The following is a 17,999-nucleotide window of genomic DNA, read 5'->3' as shown; positions in this document are numbered from 1 at the left end:
CACACGACGAAATATGATATAGGTATAATTTAGATCACGAGCCATATTGTCGGTAGCTGTATAATATAGTATACAGGCTGCGAGTGCCTTTATAATTTATATATATTATATTTTGAAAATAATGATTGATAAATATTAATATACGTGATACGTTATTTATTATTACATTATTATACAGAAGCTTTCAATTATTTTCACAAAATATACGCATCCGACGTCTATAATATAATTATCATATATGTATATTATGTAGGTAAATCTATAACTACATTATATTATATTTAAATGTAACAAAATATATATTATATAATAGGTAGGTATAGAATCTGATACGTATAGATACGTGCTTATAAGTTATAATATAATGATCCGATTTCACATGGGTAATACAATAGTGAATAATTTTTAACTTTTCTTAAAACCAATTCGATGACAAAACGGGATTATCTAAGTGAAATTTATTTGAGTTAACTTAATACTATTACATAGGTAGTGGAAAAGATAACAAGGACGATTTTTCAGAGTTCAACAATACCGTATTGTAGTACCTATTACAATTTACAGTATAAAAACATTGCAGCGTTACACAACCTTTTATATCATATATCTATATAAAGAAACATATTATGTACGTTGCAGAACACTTAAGCATAGGTAACTAATACCTATAGTTTATGAAATAAACAAATGTTTAGTGAATTTTAAATGAACATTAATGCTTTATATTTCTTTTAAAAATATTAGTTATTATTTAAAACGTGCATATTTGTGAACATAATTAATTTTTATCGTCTTTTAATTTTTGATAAAAAGTACCTATGCCTGTTTTTTTTATAGTTTCTGAGCGAAACCATGGATTTATAATATTGGATTTACAATGTTTATTTTTATGCGTATCTCACACGTCACCTTGAGCAACAGTAAAAATTCTTCACTCTTAAAACTTGAGTGTGGTTTATGGTAGGTTTCAAATTGGATTTTGTTTTTTTTTGTTATATAAATTAGAAAATGAACTTTATTCATTAATTTTTTAAAAAAAATTAATGTTGATATAATTTTTGGGTAAAAAAGGCTTACAATGTTTCTCATAAGACGTAAGTTGTTCATACCATAATTAAAAATGTCGAAAAAAACAGTCACAATTTTTTAACATATATATGTTTTTGGACTGGATACAACTTCTTTATTTTCTGACCTATTTTAGATTATAGTTTCCATGGCAGCCAAACAATGACAAAGATGAAATTAATGTTATAAGTTATAACGTTATGATTTCACGTTACACTGTTACAGTAGGTTACCTAAGTTGATCCTATAGCAACCAATGTAATATAATTAGGTTACCCCAGCAACCTAGTAGATGGATACATTTTTTTAATCATAATTTTAAAAACATACCGATATATGATTTGAGGAAAGAAGATATGAGTGAAAAAACTATCAAGTAACACGCCACACTTGTATACCTACGTTAATTACAAATAATTTGGTTGTTTTTATAAGTGCTTGAAGTTAACATTTTGACGAAATATGTAAAAATCATGAAAATTGCAAATTATTTTGTAGTTTTAATTCATACAATTTTCGTTTTACCTATCTACATAATACTTGACTATTTAATACGAAATTCCTCATAAGTTGTTTTAATTGGATTAAAAAAAAAAGGTTTAAGGTGTATTAAATATTATATTATTATAATATGTTTATTACATTTTTTCAGTTCAAATTACGTTTTTTTTTTTTTTTTAAGTAAGAGATTGGCGACTTCACCATTAATGTTACGTGGTAGTAATTATTAAAACGATGTGTATCTCTGGTACGGTGTATTAGTGACAGATTAATACCAAACGGCGGAATATACGAGAGGAATCTGATGTTAATGATATTGCACAAGACTTCTAGTTATACCGAGTACAATAATTCAACGTAGGGATATTGAAATAAATGTTAATATAATATAATATAGTTTACTCTACCGATGACCTGGTATAGCAATACACGAAGCAAACGATGAAACGAGACTGGTTCGGCACACATAATGTAATAGGCCGGAGGCCTTTTATTATACATTTTGTAAAGTAATCAAAAATATTTATACCTATAACCTAACCTATGGTGGGACTCCATGATAATACGGAAGAAATGTAATATGACACACGTCTGGGATATATGTTATGAGTGTATAATAACAATAAAAAATAAATAATGTAATGGTGTGAAACAGTATAGGAATCTTCGAATAAAACAAATATAACAATTTACTATTGTTCCTGAAAATCTAAAATCGGGCTAGATATATAGGCATATTAAAACAATCACGATGCGGTATTTTGCATTAGGTTTTTTTCATTTTATTGTGTATAAAATTAATGGTATAAATTAATTTTTCAATTTCATATGTATACCTGAATTTTTACTTTATACATTTTACACGATGAAATTATGAATATCATGAAAAATGCAAGTATATATTACGTGCACGATACACCAATTTTATAATTAAAATAATCTACACAATTTTAGGTGAACATGAAAATTATTATTATGAGACCTGTTGTACAAAAAATGTTAATTTTCGATTATATTTTGTAGAGAAAATTCTAGTTACTTATAAAAAAAAATACTGACGAATAACTCGTACGTATATATTATTATAGAATATAGAGCAAAAATGTCTGTCTTAATTTTAAAATAAACTATTCTCAATTCAAATTATAAGATAATTACAAATAATGCATAAAATTATATATCTTTGACTTACGCATGGTAGCGGACGTATCCAAATGTTAACATCAGAAAAATCAAAAATGTTGACTAGCATAAACACATTTTTTGAATTTACACAGATTACAGATATTCTAACAATGATGCGGAATTATTCATAAATTAACTGAAAAATATAGTACTAGAAACGGCTAAAACGACAATTACTAACTATAAAATATTAATTGGTGATATAAATTTAGATATACTACGTACTTCTTTACATTCAAATAAATACCTCGATCTCTTAGCAAAATTTGGATTCTTTAAAATGATTGTTACTATCACTAGACACGCGTCTAACTCCTGCCTCCATCATATATTATTTATTGTAAAACAACTCATTATTCAAAGGCAATAGTCAGTCCAATTACAATGTCTGATCATTATTCAATATTTCTCAGTATTGGGAATTTAGTAAGAAATAGAAATAATAAACCTAATGCACTCGCAATAACTACAATAGAATATTCTATACTACAAAATTAAATAACAAAAAATGCACGGAGTTCCACACTAGAATACACAGACGCCAATAACGCTACTCAATGTTTTATTATTACGTTAAAAAACTTAATAACATCTGCATCTTCTAGTAGAAAAATTTCTTCGAAATTAAAGAAAATCAAACCATGGGCTACCGAAGAATCAATAAAATTAATAAATCAAATAAAGGAATAGAGATATTCTCCGCCTTAAAGTAAAACAATTCAACACTAATGACAAACTAAAAAAATATTATAAAAATTCAGAAATAAAGTTAGGTAGGTGCTCAATTAACTATAAAAACCAAAAATTAATATTATAAATTGGAATTAGAGAAAACAAAAGATAATCCCAAAATGAGTTGGAAATTAATAAATGTATATCGGTAGAGGTAATAAACAAAATGTTATGAGCAATGTAATATTACATGATGGTATATATATTAGTTATTATATATTTATAGTTCAATATTGAACTAAATGTTAAAAAATAACGGTCGAATTATTTCAAATAAGTTTAATGACTTCTTCAATAATGTAAAATCAGATTTACTAATTAAATTAAGAAACCAACAAAATATAATAAATGACAACACCAATGTAATAATGCCGAGTTTACTTAGTATTGGTAGAATCAATAATCTCCTCTGGTACAATAAAATGGGAGGAGCTTCGATAATGCTTTATCTCAATATTAGAAATGTCAAAATCAAATTATTAGAACACTCATCAATAAAGAACAAATGTACTCAACAACAAATTTATATAAAGAACTAAACGTGCTACCTGTTAAAAAATGTATCTAAAAATTACTGCTATATAATAACCACAATCTATTACAACCAATATTGCAATGAGCAAACACAAGATACGCAAAAAAACAATTGTATCATAAATAGATCTAAAAAAACAACACGTGGTAGATATTTTGAAATAATTGGAACCAAATTATGTAACAAATACCATCCTATATAATAAACCTACCAATTAATTTACTAAAAAAAAAAAACATTTTGCAATGGTTATTGGAATCTTCTGATGAATTAATAATGTTGTATTCATTTGTTTAATTTACTCTAATCAATGTAAAATAATTTAATTTTAATCACGTACCTATACAAAATAAAAGTGTTATTTTTTAAACAATTTGTTTTAGAACACGAGTATTCTCAATGTATATGTATATGTATAGTATTCTATATGTATATGAAATTAAATTGAAAAAAAAATGAATATAAATAAATACCTACGTAAATATATTTGGATATATAGTTAATACTCAGTTGATATAGTATATAGGTATACGCTGTGTATAATAGTATAGGTTAGTAATACCATGTCACTATGTGAGCGCACAACCAGGCATTTTGTTTGTTGGGTGGCTTCAATCAATTTATTTAACTTTTTTTGAACGTGCATTTAAATATCATAAATTATGATAATACATATTTATAATTATTTATTACCTTCGAGTTGGTAAAATAAAAACATTTTTAATTTAAATTTGTCTATGAACATGTAGGTATTATGCTGCAGGTGTTAGAGCCCGGATTCCAACCCTTCGGGGTGATACTAACATAATGTACTGTATGACTGTATCTTATATAAGAAGTTATTATATAAAACAATTCGGCTCGGGTGAAAATTGCCATTGTTCAATAACTGTCAATCATTTTTATAAATTTAGACATCCTGGCCGTATATTATATATTGATACAATTACCTATATAACGCATTATACAATATATTATATATTTTATAATACAATTAATAATAACAGTTGTTATATATTATAGTATCGTCAGGTTGCAACTTTCCCCTCCAACTTCGTACGTTTTAGAAACAATTATAGTCGATAAGAAGCTTGAGTAGTTCTATATAGTTATACATTTAATAAATAGTAGGCAATACCATTGATTTTAAATACTATAATACAATAAAAGTATTTATAATCAATGGCAATACTAATGTAAAAAAATACTAATACTAAAACCGAATACTAATACCTATACTTCAAAATTTTAATTTCCGTTCAAGGGTAGGTTATTCAATTTGATATTCCCAATACAGCAATACATGAGCATAGATATAATATATAATTATAGTACATTTTTTAAGTAAAAATCTAATTGGTTAGCTAACAGTAAATATTTATTTTCATCTAGACTCTAGAGTAAAACAATTTAACTATTTGATTAGATTAAGATTTGTTTTCGTTCAAACTAAGCTCATTACTTTAAAAGTGAAGATGGAATAGTGCGCATATCTTTAGCCTGCAGTATATACGCCACCTTCAGGCTCACCGGTCAGCATACCCCCCCCCCTAGGTACACCATTGGCACTAAACGAATGTGCCCATGAATAATAGTGATAACACCATTGAGGCATCGTGTGTACATATATGTGGATAGTTCAATAGTTATGTAGGTACATATAAATTATACATAGTAACGTTATACCTCTGAACATAATATATAGTAATAATAGTAACAATGATAATATGTACAACACGACACGTAACCCCGACCTTGGTACACTAGCGAAATCACGATGCGCGTCCGTCCGTCAGTGCGGATGCACACGCGAATACGTACCTATATAACATTGTGCCATGTATGTATGCGGCGCGCGCGAGCGACCGAGAAGAGCGTATCACGGTGGCGGGCAGGTGTTCAGCCGGCGGCGAACGAAATTTTTTTTTTCGATGACGGTGACGGGCGAGGGGATCGCCACATAGGTATACAGCGCGTACATAATAACGTTTCGTGTACTTATATATATATATATATATATATATATATATTTATGATACGCGTACAACACCATCGGAAGGGGTGGCGTAGGAGAGGAGTGCGACGTTGCCGTTACGTATTATGCCGCCGCCGCCGCTGTCGGGATGCTGACGCCGCCGTCGACCGAATGCATATTGTGAAAGCGGCCGTCGACGCGTCGCGAAGCTTATTGCACATCGAACGAGAGTAGGGTCTTCCGGTTGCGGCGGGGACCGAGAGAGCGGCTTTTGTTGCCGCGCGGCGTTTTCGGCGGAGGGCGGAATTTCGGGCTAGGAGGCATAGGGTAGGTCAATAAAACGTTAGACGCGCGGCGGAAGGGTGATGCAGGCCTACGTGGCACGTGCGTGCGTGTGCGGGACAAGGCCTGCCCCCCGCGCGCCGTTCATGCCCGGACAACGGAACCGCGGGCGTCTAACCGGAACGGGCGTCTAATCCGGCAAGGGCGGAGCGCAAACAGCTGTTCGGGGGTAGGGCTGAGTAGGGTTGTTGTACGTCGCGTGACGTTACGTCTTTGTGTCGGCGGCGGCCGTTCGACGTTTCCCCCGCCACTGCAAGCGAACACTGCGCGCGAATAGTGCACCCTCGGACCGACAGCGACACCCTTTCCGTCCATGCGCGCAACGTAAAATGATGAACATAACAACAATAACACGTCGCCCGCCGACAAACGCATTTTTTGGTGGACGCCAAAGGATTTTTTCTTTGTTTTTAGATATTATTTAGCGGGCTACATCACGCATTGCAATTTCTTCGAATTTTTCAACACGGACGACGACGATAATTTTTTATCCGAGACTATAATATTGTAACTTGCGGTTATGACGACGCCACGACGGATGTTATACGAGTACCTATAACCCTTATAATATTTCTGTCAAACGGTCGATGTACCTATAATAACTCAAGTGATTCGAATTGTACGCGTGACAACCAAAATATCCAAAATGACTAATCGCCACTCGAATACTCATGCACTTCAACATACGCCTGCGCTGTACACACAAAGTACAGAGTTAGGGCAGCGGCACCCTCACTTAAAGACGTAACCCTACAGCTTTACCGGCCAATTAAATATTGCTCAGTGATATTTTCAACACAAAACGCTCAAATTCAAAGTCAGATTTTGGAAAAATTAATATAGTTAATATTTTGTTATGCGTATAAATTATATAATATGTAAAATGTTGTACTTGATACTTGTAGTAGTATATCGGCCATTAGGTATTTAAAAACTTTAAAATTGAAATAAAATAATATAAATAACACATACGCTGATTTATGAAAAAAGTATCAAAACATCTGTAGACTGTAAGTAATTACAATAATTACATCAAATCATATACAAACATACAGTCCTATTTATTTTTCCAAAAAGACAAAAGTTAGACAATGTTTGTCTTACGTTTATCCCGTATTTCCAACTATTAATTTCAACTCTACGGTGGACGGTGAATGGTGATACACATCACGTTAAAACGATTAGATACGTTCTGGGAATAAAAGTTTTCCCGGACTGTGCTCTTCATGATAAAAATAATATAATAAAATATATATCTTTAGTTAGTTCCATAAATATTATGGTGGACAAACGTAGTGTATAAGAGAACGTAAAATGTGGTCTATGAAATTGTATCACTTTTTATGAAATTAGTATCAAATAATAATTAGTTGTTAATTGCTGTATACAAATTATAAGTAAGCATTTATATAAATATCTTACAATTTTATATACCAAATTATAGTACAAAACTTCACTATAATATATTGTTATTGATATTGTTAAACTACAATGCAGAAAAAAACACGGATACCAGTAAAATAATACTTAGGCCTAAAGTGTATATAGATACGTCTTTTAAAGTCTTTTTAAAGTTTCTCAATGAAACAGAAATATGCAAATTTTATTTTTTTTATCTATTATACACTGAAAGTTGGGTAAAATAAAGTATCTAGTTTTTTATTAATACAATTTTATGAATTTAAATTATTCTAGAGCATTTCTAACCTTTGTGTTCAATATGCTTTTATTTGTATTGTTTTGAATATTTTTCAAACAAAAGTTCAAAGTAATTCAAAGACCTTCCCTCGAGAATAATTTTTAAAAAAGTATGCCCTCGAGGTGTAGTTAAAAGAAAATGACAAATGGTATAAGTTATCGGAAATCCCATGGTTAAGTTGATAGGCCGCCTAATATTAACTTTTTTAAAGAAAGTTTTTTCATAAAATATATATCTAATATTATACATACATACATACACAGAATATATAAGCAGTCGGCAAATAATATGTACTTAATAATATTACTTTCAAACATTTGTAAGCAGATATTGGGGGCAAATCAGCATCATACTTTTCGAATGGATAAACTGCGGATTTCTTCTATAGGAAAATAATTTACATCAATCGAAAAAAATTGATTTTATGTGACTATAATATAAATACGAGAGCTCAGGTTTTATATTAGGTTAATTTAATATCAAAACGACTTTACCTTAATTATAGTCCATGTATATTTTATAATAATATATATTATAATGCTTGGCGGTTTAAGAGGCAGACGCGATTCGAGATTTATTTATTTTTACTCATTAAGTCACATACAGGGTGATCTACCTAGCATATAATAAAGAATGTCCTATATTATAAGTATTACCAACTACTTTTTTTCAAATGAGAATCACCTTTTTTCCACTGTAAATTGATAACGGATGATGTTTTTTAAAATATTGATGTACCTATACCTATAATTAAAATTTGAAAGAGTGGTTCTCAAATTATTAAAATATATGTTATCTAGGTAGGATATATATCCCTTAAAATTGGTTTTAAAAAAATATTAAATATTTTTATTTTTGTTTTGACGGGCTATGCCCTTTTTACAAGATTTTAATAACTATTGTAATATTAATAACATGTGTATAAAAGACAAGTAGGTATAAACTTGATAATTTATCTTATCACAATCAAAATAAATAATATTATAATAATTTTATTAATTCTAAAGCCTTAAATCTAAATATTTTACGAGAAAGTACAAAAACATCTAATTACCTAGGTTTATATCTTAACATATATCTACCTATGTAATATTTAATATAGCCAGACTGCAGTTTTTCAAATTAAAAATGAATTATTTGAGTTTTTAATTTTCAAATCACTTTTCAAACTCCTGCCCCATCTTACAAACTTCCTATGTTAAATAACTTAAAAACTAATAATTCGAATTTATTTCGATTAAGATTATACATAAACATTTAAAAGTCATCTAATTAGAAATTAACAGAAAAAAAGGGATTCTCATTTGAAAAATAATAAGCTTGTACTGCTGCTGGAAACTCTTTACATATAGTATATAATACATACATTTTAGTAAAAACTAAATATTTCAAAATATCGGCCTAAGTAAACTTGAGAATTCCCAAATTCATAACCAGCATAAATGTATTGTTAAATGAAATAATTTTGAATCACCCTGTATATATGATAGTTAATTTTATTCTTCTCGAGTATAATTGCGATAAATGCGGGGTACAATAAAGACAGTTAATTTTTAAATAAATCGCCCGCAGCTCATACAATATATACGTAACAACCCGTTTTCACGAAGATATATTCGCGGCACGTCTATAAATCCGATTTCTCGGAAAATCCACAAAGATTTTCCCAATTCTGTAACCGTTAGTAATTTATGCGAAAACCTCACAAGGATTCAAAAATAAACGCCATTGAATCAATAGCCATTGTTGGATACTTCGATTGGAGGGTTTTATTGTTTTCTCTAGCTTACCGCACAAAACGTCGTTGTTGATACGGCCAAATTACCTTTATCCGAAAAAAAACACAATACTAAAATTTTTACAGCGTTTTTTTGTGAAAATTCGTGTAAATTCAAGGTCAAAAAAACCACAACGGTTATTAACAATCAATCGGAACGTTATTACATGCCATTGAAAATTGAAATAATAATAATACGTAATATATCTGTTATTCTGTTTCAATACATATAAAATAGAAATTTTTTTAGATTCCAAGCGGAGCGATGTATGTGTTGGTTCTACATTGATGATTTTTTGTGCTTGAAGCTACTTTTTATTGTAGAAAAAAGCTCTGTTTTCCAACTTTGAGCAAGGTATCTTGTATTTTTTTTGTTTTAGGTACTTTAAAAACAAATAGCCTTAGAGATTTTAAACTGCCATATATATACCTATATATAAAAGCATTTTCTATAGACTTATACAGAAAAATATTTTGGTTCTTTATGATCTATTTATAGACCATTTAAAACTTTTGAATTTTTTTATACTCATTCGAATTGATAATATTTTTGTTTGCGAGGTAAAAAGTTTGAAAATGTAATACAACGTTCGTTACAAGAATGTAAAAATATCAAAAATACAGTCTCAATTTTTTTATAAGCATTTGAATATCAAATTTTGACGGCATTTGTTAAAATCTAAAACTATTTTGTATAGACATAGGCCGTCATCTCCGCCCAGAATCATATTTGACCGTACCCAATTTATCATTGAATTTACATTTGAAACATCCATTACCGTGACCTACTCAATGACGAGGTAGATCCGACACTTACTAGGTAGGTATACAGCAAAGCGACTTCCCCGGGTTTTCTTTATTACATAATTGTAATCTTTATAACGTTATAAGTATAAAGTTCGATCTACCGTGTTTCTAAAAATTGATAACAAGAGCTTGGAGACTTTGAACACCTTCAAAATAATTTTAAAAAACCCGATAAGTCATACGTTATTGTAACACGTAGGTAATAATAAATCAACTAGGTACAGGAAAACGAAGTCTTCGTTTCTTTTTAAATTTCAACTATAGACACATTACACGTTTGTCGAATTTGTTCAAATAAACGAGTAATTTTCAATAAAATACATTTTTTATTAATTTTCTAATGCACTGAGCATGTAACATATTTACATATTATTATTGAAGTATACCGTACACGGATTTACGAGCAATTTGGCAACGTCTCACCATAAGCAATGTGTCAATCAAAAATTATGTTTTGGTTCTGGTTCGCGTACGCTGTTGCCAACTATTCCGAAGATATATTATTACTATTATTATCATTATTATTATTATTATTATTACTGTACACTGATAATAATTGACCGAATTTTTAAGGCCAAAAAACCGTGTGGCACTGGCCCAAGTTATCTTTCACTATTTTTCCGTTGGTTTCTGACGACATTGTCAAGAGATCCAGCAAGTGGACATTCCTATTTTCTTGTCATTTTCAATTTTACATCAAAGTAGTAACCTACGTTAAAGTGTATGCTTGTATATATCAGTAGGATAGTCAAAGGTTATAAATAATATCATTGGCATTGTGTTACATTATGTTTCTGAAATTCATGTGAATCAATCTATGGATATAAAATTTTAAAGCGACTATTTTTTTTAAAACATTTATAGTTCAGGTGTCCAATAGTTGGTAAAATTTTAAACCAACTATAGATATTATAAAAATTTTTTTTTTTTTTGATACTAAATGTTCTAAAAAAGTAATATAGAGTATAAAACAAATTTGAACAATTCAAAAACAACTGCAAACATTAGTAATTGCAATAGAAATATAATTTATAATTCGTATTATGTTGTATTAAAATAGTAATCAAATTTTGTAGACTTTAGCCTATATGATAAAAATCATAATGTATTTAAATGAGAGAAACATGTGCAATAGAATGTATCATGTATGTACTTACAGAAAATTAGATAAACTATAGCTTATATTTTATTGGTAATTCATATTAATCTACACGTATTCAAAATGTGGATTATAAGTTTCTTTATGTCATTCACTAGTCAGTAATTACAATCTGATAAGATAAATAATAAATAGTAAGTATTAATTGTTTTGGATTATAAATTATTAACAGTATTAACCCAAGTTTACATGGTAATGAGGTATTACACATAAATTATTTATGATAACATAAAAAAATTATTATAGATTAAAATGAACTCATTGTTGATTACTACAGAAATAAATTGTAAAACCTGAGCATAAAAGAAATAATAAATGGAATTTATCTTATTTGTTAGTATTGTAGTATAATCTACGTTGGTTGAAAATTAATCAAATTTATTTTGGTAGTATATAAATAATAAATAAATTATAAAAATAAGCTAAGACGATAGAAAACCACCAGATGCAATGTTGACCACAGTACCTGGACTCCATTAAATTCAATAGAAGTATAGGTTACAGCCAACCAATTGACAGATTATAAAATCAAAAAAACTATATAAATAACAAGCTAATATAAAACTACAGTAATAATATAAGCATCCATAAAAGGAAAATAAATGCATTTTTAAATATTAGTGAGGATTTCTAGAGTAGGTACCTACTGTGTAACTATTAAGAAATTGAAGAGAGAAAGTTATGGGCATAATTGAATGCACCAACCAATATAATGTACAATATAATATATTATATATAGACAAACAGAAAATTATTGGTTACAACCTTAGATCATGTACTATGTATATGATCTAAGTTTACAACCATGTTAAAATCGAAAGAACCTTAACAATAATTATTGATTACTTAAATTATGAGTTTGTTATAAATTGCCCTAAATGAGAAATTGTGAATATTTCAAAATTTTATGTTATGATATTAATAATTATTGTCTTATTTGATTATTTTTAAGCTTTGATTTAACCAAGTGAAATAATTGTAATCTTTGATAACTAAAGGTTCCATCAGGGCTTAGCAAACCTAAACCTTGGCACTCTACAAAGAGAAAAACATTAACTCTTTTAAAGAAGTATTTAAAAAAGTATTTTTACAATAATTATAAGTTAAGTAAATGTAAATATAATAACTATTTATCAATTTATCTCAATTAAATGCATTATATTCTTTAATTATTTAGAATTATTTGATTAGGTAAATTTCATATAGGTATCTTATGTTTTTGTGATTATAATTTATAATATGCTTAAGAGGACGTCGCACCCGCATGTGTTGCCTCCATCTTACACACCTACGACATACCAAATTTTTGTTCGCTAGTTTCAATAGGGTGTTGACAGTTTTGATATTAGAGTGATTTTACCTACTACCAAACTTTTAGGTAACAACATTGTTTGTGTTCTCTTATTGGTTTTTTACAATATTTTGTCCTCTTAAGGAAAAATAATACATATCCATCTAGTTTTTAATTTTTATGTTTACATAAAATACAAATTTCATTTTTATTTCCATAATTGTTACTTATTATATTTTATTTTAATTAAAGTATTAATTTATTGTTACGAACAAAAAGAGAAAAGTCAGTGCATTAAATAATAATCACAGGACTATCCAAATTTGATGATTCAATAATTTGGAATTGATTTAAAACATACTTTGACTTTAATATTATATTAAAAACAAATTTAATAGAATTCACGTGATTTGTAACATTGCATATCAACAATTGCAGTAATAATATATTTGTAATTCAACTCATGACTATTACCTCCTAACACAATTATATAAAAAAAAATACCAGATACATTAACTACAGTCAACAATTAATAATGAAGTAATAATTTGAAGAATACGTTTCTTACAAATTATTTGTAAAAATTAAAATATTAGATATTTTGAATGGTATATTATTTAGTATGTGATTATGCACTAAGTTATGTACAACCTATGAATTTCAATGAGTTCATTATATTGAATACAATAGAAGTAAATAAATTTAAAGCAGTAAAAAAATGACAAATTAAATAACTCTATCTTATGCACATTTTATCCTGTTACCAAATCTTGACATAATGCAATTATTTTGCATTCATAAATTATATTTTATTTTTTTCATTTAAAATCTCATTATATGAATGACATTGAAAAAGATCATCTGTAGTTACAGATAGATATTTATTTATAATAAAATGACAGGTCTCTTTTAACTAGTCCCAAAATAAAATAATGGTATTATGAAAATAAAAATGAATACAAAATATTCATAGAAATATTAATTTTCTATTATTTAACTAGTAGGTATTAGCATGAAGACAGATATATTTTCTTACCATGATAGTGTTGCTTAAGTAGCTAATCCCGGATCTTTTAATGTGTGGCACTATGCTTTTGTGCTGAAAAATTATAAACCATGTCATTTATATAGTAATTTATTACTATGTGTATTTTAAATTATAAGTTAACTACAAGAAATTTGAAAAACTTACATTTGATATGAGATAAAGATTTTTATCCTTGAGTAACAAAACTGTTACATCCCAGAACGGCTTTGTTTTATTACAATCATACACCCATACTTGGCCAAAATGTAGTGGACATGTGTCGCCATTGAGGACTTTCTAAGTATTATAAACAATAATAATAATATGATATAATTTACATCTATAACAAATCTTTAATTAATTAGTTATCTCTTATTAAATATTTTGAACTATTTACCAATATTTAATAATAATCTAAGATTTAAGCTAAAATATATATATTAAAAAACATGAATATAAATTAAAATATTCGTCAAGAAATTATTTGAAGTTTAAAAGTTAACAAGTAGACAGTATATTAAAAAGAAATTTAACAGTAGTATTTTCTGTTAAGTTTGTTAATTAAATACTTGGTTTAAGGTTCAAAACATTTTTAACATCAATTATTGTCACACAATATTAATTATTAACCAATACTATTGAGACATAATATAATGCATGAATAATAAAATAAGTATCATGATTGGCGTTTTGAATTCATAGAACCATTTGGTAATTTTTATAGTAACATGTGGAATGTTTTGTACATTATGAAAATACAATTTAACACTTGGTAAACCTTAAATAATTTATAAATTAGTTAAAAAGTAAAAATGGTACTTTTTAGTTATTGTGACTACATATATTTATACATTATTATGTAGGTCTTTCCATAGAAATGGAATTTTCATTTTTGTTACATTCCATTTCTAAGGAAAGACCCACGTACTAAATAAAAAATGTGAGTACCTCAAATAAAACTTATTTTTTTTAAGTATAAATAAAAAATAAAAAATTATTATAATGAATCAGTTGATTTACAAAAGATAACATTATAAATAAATAATTTAACTTGGCCTCCAATTGATGTTCGAAACTTGGCTGAAGATCAAATAATTAACATTCTGATTAAGAACGATCAACGTAATAGGTAGAGGGCTGGAATAATAAACAAAAAAAAGTGGGTTGCTCCCCAACCTCATACAAGTCTTAGATTAATTATAAGTAACTAAAAAATGGAAAATACTAGGTCTATCAAAATGTGTTTAATTTTTAATAGTGTAAATATTTTGTACAAAATAGTAAAACTAATTGGGTTAATTTCAATCTTAGAATATACGATGGTATTTTTTTTATAAAGGCATATAATCCGATTTTAGTGTTTATTATTTATTTGACATGTTAATATTTATATAATACATAATACATGTGATATAGTTATTAAGATATTTAATAATGAGGAAGTTAATTAATTGTGTAGTATATATTGCTTGAAGTATGTTTAATGTATCTTGATTAAGCTTTTTAGTTAGGGTTTAACTTCAATACTTACTAATTAAATCAGATTTACTTTTCTACATAAATTAAAAAAACAAACTTTTATACTGCCAAAATCTGAGGTAAAGGTAAATTAGGAAATTAGGTTTATTGTTTTTTATTTTCATTTCTACCTTAATTCACTGGACTACCATTTAATGTACTCGCCTAATATTTTTATGTCCTTTGAATTTTTTTGTTATTGTTTAATTAAATATTACCAATATTAAATTACCTGTATAATTTTAGCTTGTTTTTTCGTACCAATATCCAGTGTTCTGTAGAGAGAGAACTTCTATAAAAAAAATAGTAATAGTTAAAATTTTTGAAAAATGTACAGGCCTTAACACTTGACTGGAAAAATATTATATATTTTTAAAAAATTCTCATTGCACACTATACATAAAATAAAATTTACTTCTGGGTGCTTGAACATGTGAAACATTTTGTCGTTTAGTCGGAGCACCAAAATTCTGTTGGTCTCATGCTCCATTCTATGGTAACACATTAACACAGATTCGTGACTTTCTAATGTTCTCTCTTAAAAAAAAATGAACAGTATAATTATTATTAGGTATACCCAAACAGTAATAAACAAAGGTTAAACGGCACAATTAAAATTACATAATTACCTATCCCTTCGTCCTTCCAAACTTCTACAATTGACCAGCTGTAACATTGGCTGACAATTTTTTTGCCAATCTGAGAGCATACTTGTTCGGATGTTGTACTCGGGGTAACTAAAACTGTTTCATATGTATCATCAATATGATAAACTTTAATTTCTCTCTGAAATCATCGAATTCACAAGATTATTACTTACTTATGGAACATCATCAGGGACAGTAGAATTTTGTGTTTTGAGTGCTTTAAACAGTTTAAACTATATTAAAGTTTAGAGTAGCCCCAAGGTACGAACAGCAATAATGCGCAAAAAGTTGTTGAACTTCAATCAGTGTTGTTGTTATTAAATATTATTTTTATGATAGTAAATATTATCGTGTTGATAACATTGTATTCGAAAATATAATTCATGGAAGATAATACAAGATTGTTAACCCCATTTTTTTTTTAAATTTTGAATCGCAACTACGCGGTAACTAGCTATAGAAGCTATCACTATAATTTGTGGTTGAATTGAAAATTTGAATAGTATTCAATCTTACCGGAGTCATAGGGAGGTCCAATTGGTCATCTGAATAGTTTTCATCTTCGAATTGTGTGTAAGGTAATGACGACGTCATCGTCTTGTCAGAAGTATGACCTACTTGTTTAATCAATGACCAAATCCTGTAAAATTAAAAAATATCCATACAGAAAATTGATATCAATCATCATTACGACATTACATTTAACGTCAAAAAAACATTATGGTTAAGGCCCACAGGGCACAGAGTAGGGCTCGACGATAACCGGTGTATTATATTAAATCGTATGTTTTGGCACCCAATATTGCACTTATATCTATCGACATACCACATTTGCCATTTATGTATACTGTGACAAATTATTATTATTATTATTTATTTATTAGTACCGGTATACGCAGTCTTATCTACCGCTGGTAATATTACCCATTAACAGCAAGTATAGCAAGCAATAACAATTCATCTCTAAATACACGGAATGATCCATTTAACTGGTTAGTGGTTACAAAGATCATTTTCTACAAAAATGTTGCTAATGGTTAAACAATATATAGTTACCTTTGAAATATACACGAAAACTTTAAAAACAAGCAACGCATTTTTACCAAGGAACACAGTTTAACCAGTTGGATGATCACTCCTTACATCAAACACTGTTAACTAACCTACAGGGTGTCACAAGCTGGATATGTACCTTATAATAGAGTACTTGTCCACGCCCTCCTAGTGCGTGATGTATTTACTCGTTTATTTACCTCCGGACTAAACATTAAAATCGACATAACTATGTATATATTTACACGAATCAGCTCTATAAATCTGACCTAAATCTCTACAGCTTCCGCCTTAATTATCATGTTGGAACACGAAATCAACATCACGAGATACCCTGTATGACTGTATATATAGTCACAAATATACCCCCAATCGAGCTGCAGCGTGTCACGTGAGGACCGAAAATATATTTGTACTTGTAGTCTAAATACAACTATATACAAGCCACAAGGTGATCCATTTAAGTGTTTTAATATTCATTACTTTTTAAAAGTCTGCTTTTTTTTTTTTACATAATTTGATGTCATGATCATAATATTTTTTCAGATTGTATCAATACATAGTAATCGAATTTCGGACGAATACCTAGTTATTAGTTAATTAGGGCAACGGTGTCGTAAGCGATCTTCCAAAAAAATACGTACAAATAGCTAATACAAATGATTAAAGTAAACTTTTTTAAA

The 17,999-nt window shown here is 28.3% G+C and overlaps 1 protein-coding gene across 6 annotated transcripts in view; it reads right to left on the bottom strand.

Annotated features, from left to right (window-relative positions):
- The window catches only part of LOC132940550 (growth factor receptor-bound protein 14-like), a 110,789-nt gene that overhangs the window by 31,587 nt on the left and 61,203 nt on the right, over window positions 1-17,999 (bottom strand). For all 6 annotated transcript variants that reach the window (XM_061008271.1, XM_061008272.1, XM_061008274.1 and 3 more), the window contains exons 2-7: window positions 16,780-16,903; window positions 16,246-16,402; window positions 16,032-16,153; window positions 15,849-15,908; window positions 14,264-14,395; window positions 14,108-14,170 (exon numbers count right to left, since the gene is read on the bottom strand). In XM_061008271.1, the coding sequence (XP_060864254.1) occupies window positions 14,108-14,170; window positions 14,264-14,395; window positions 15,849-15,908; window positions 16,032-16,153; window positions 16,246-16,402; window positions 16,780-16,903 (658 nt within the window). The remainder of the gene's footprint in view (window positions 1-14,107; window positions 14,171-14,263; window positions 14,396-15,848; window positions 15,909-16,031; window positions 16,154-16,245; window positions 16,403-16,779; window positions 16,904-17,999) is intronic.

Source organism: Metopolophium dirhodum, chromosome 3 (assembly GCF_019925205.1).
Source record: "Metopolophium dirhodum isolate CAU chromosome 3, ASM1992520v1, whole genome shotgun sequence".
Classification (NCBI taxonomy): domain Eukaryota; kingdom Metazoa; phylum Arthropoda; class Insecta; order Hemiptera; family Aphididae; genus Metopolophium; species Metopolophium dirhodum.
Note: the sequence above shows the minus strand (reverse complement) of the source record. Positions and strands in the feature narration are given on the sequence as shown.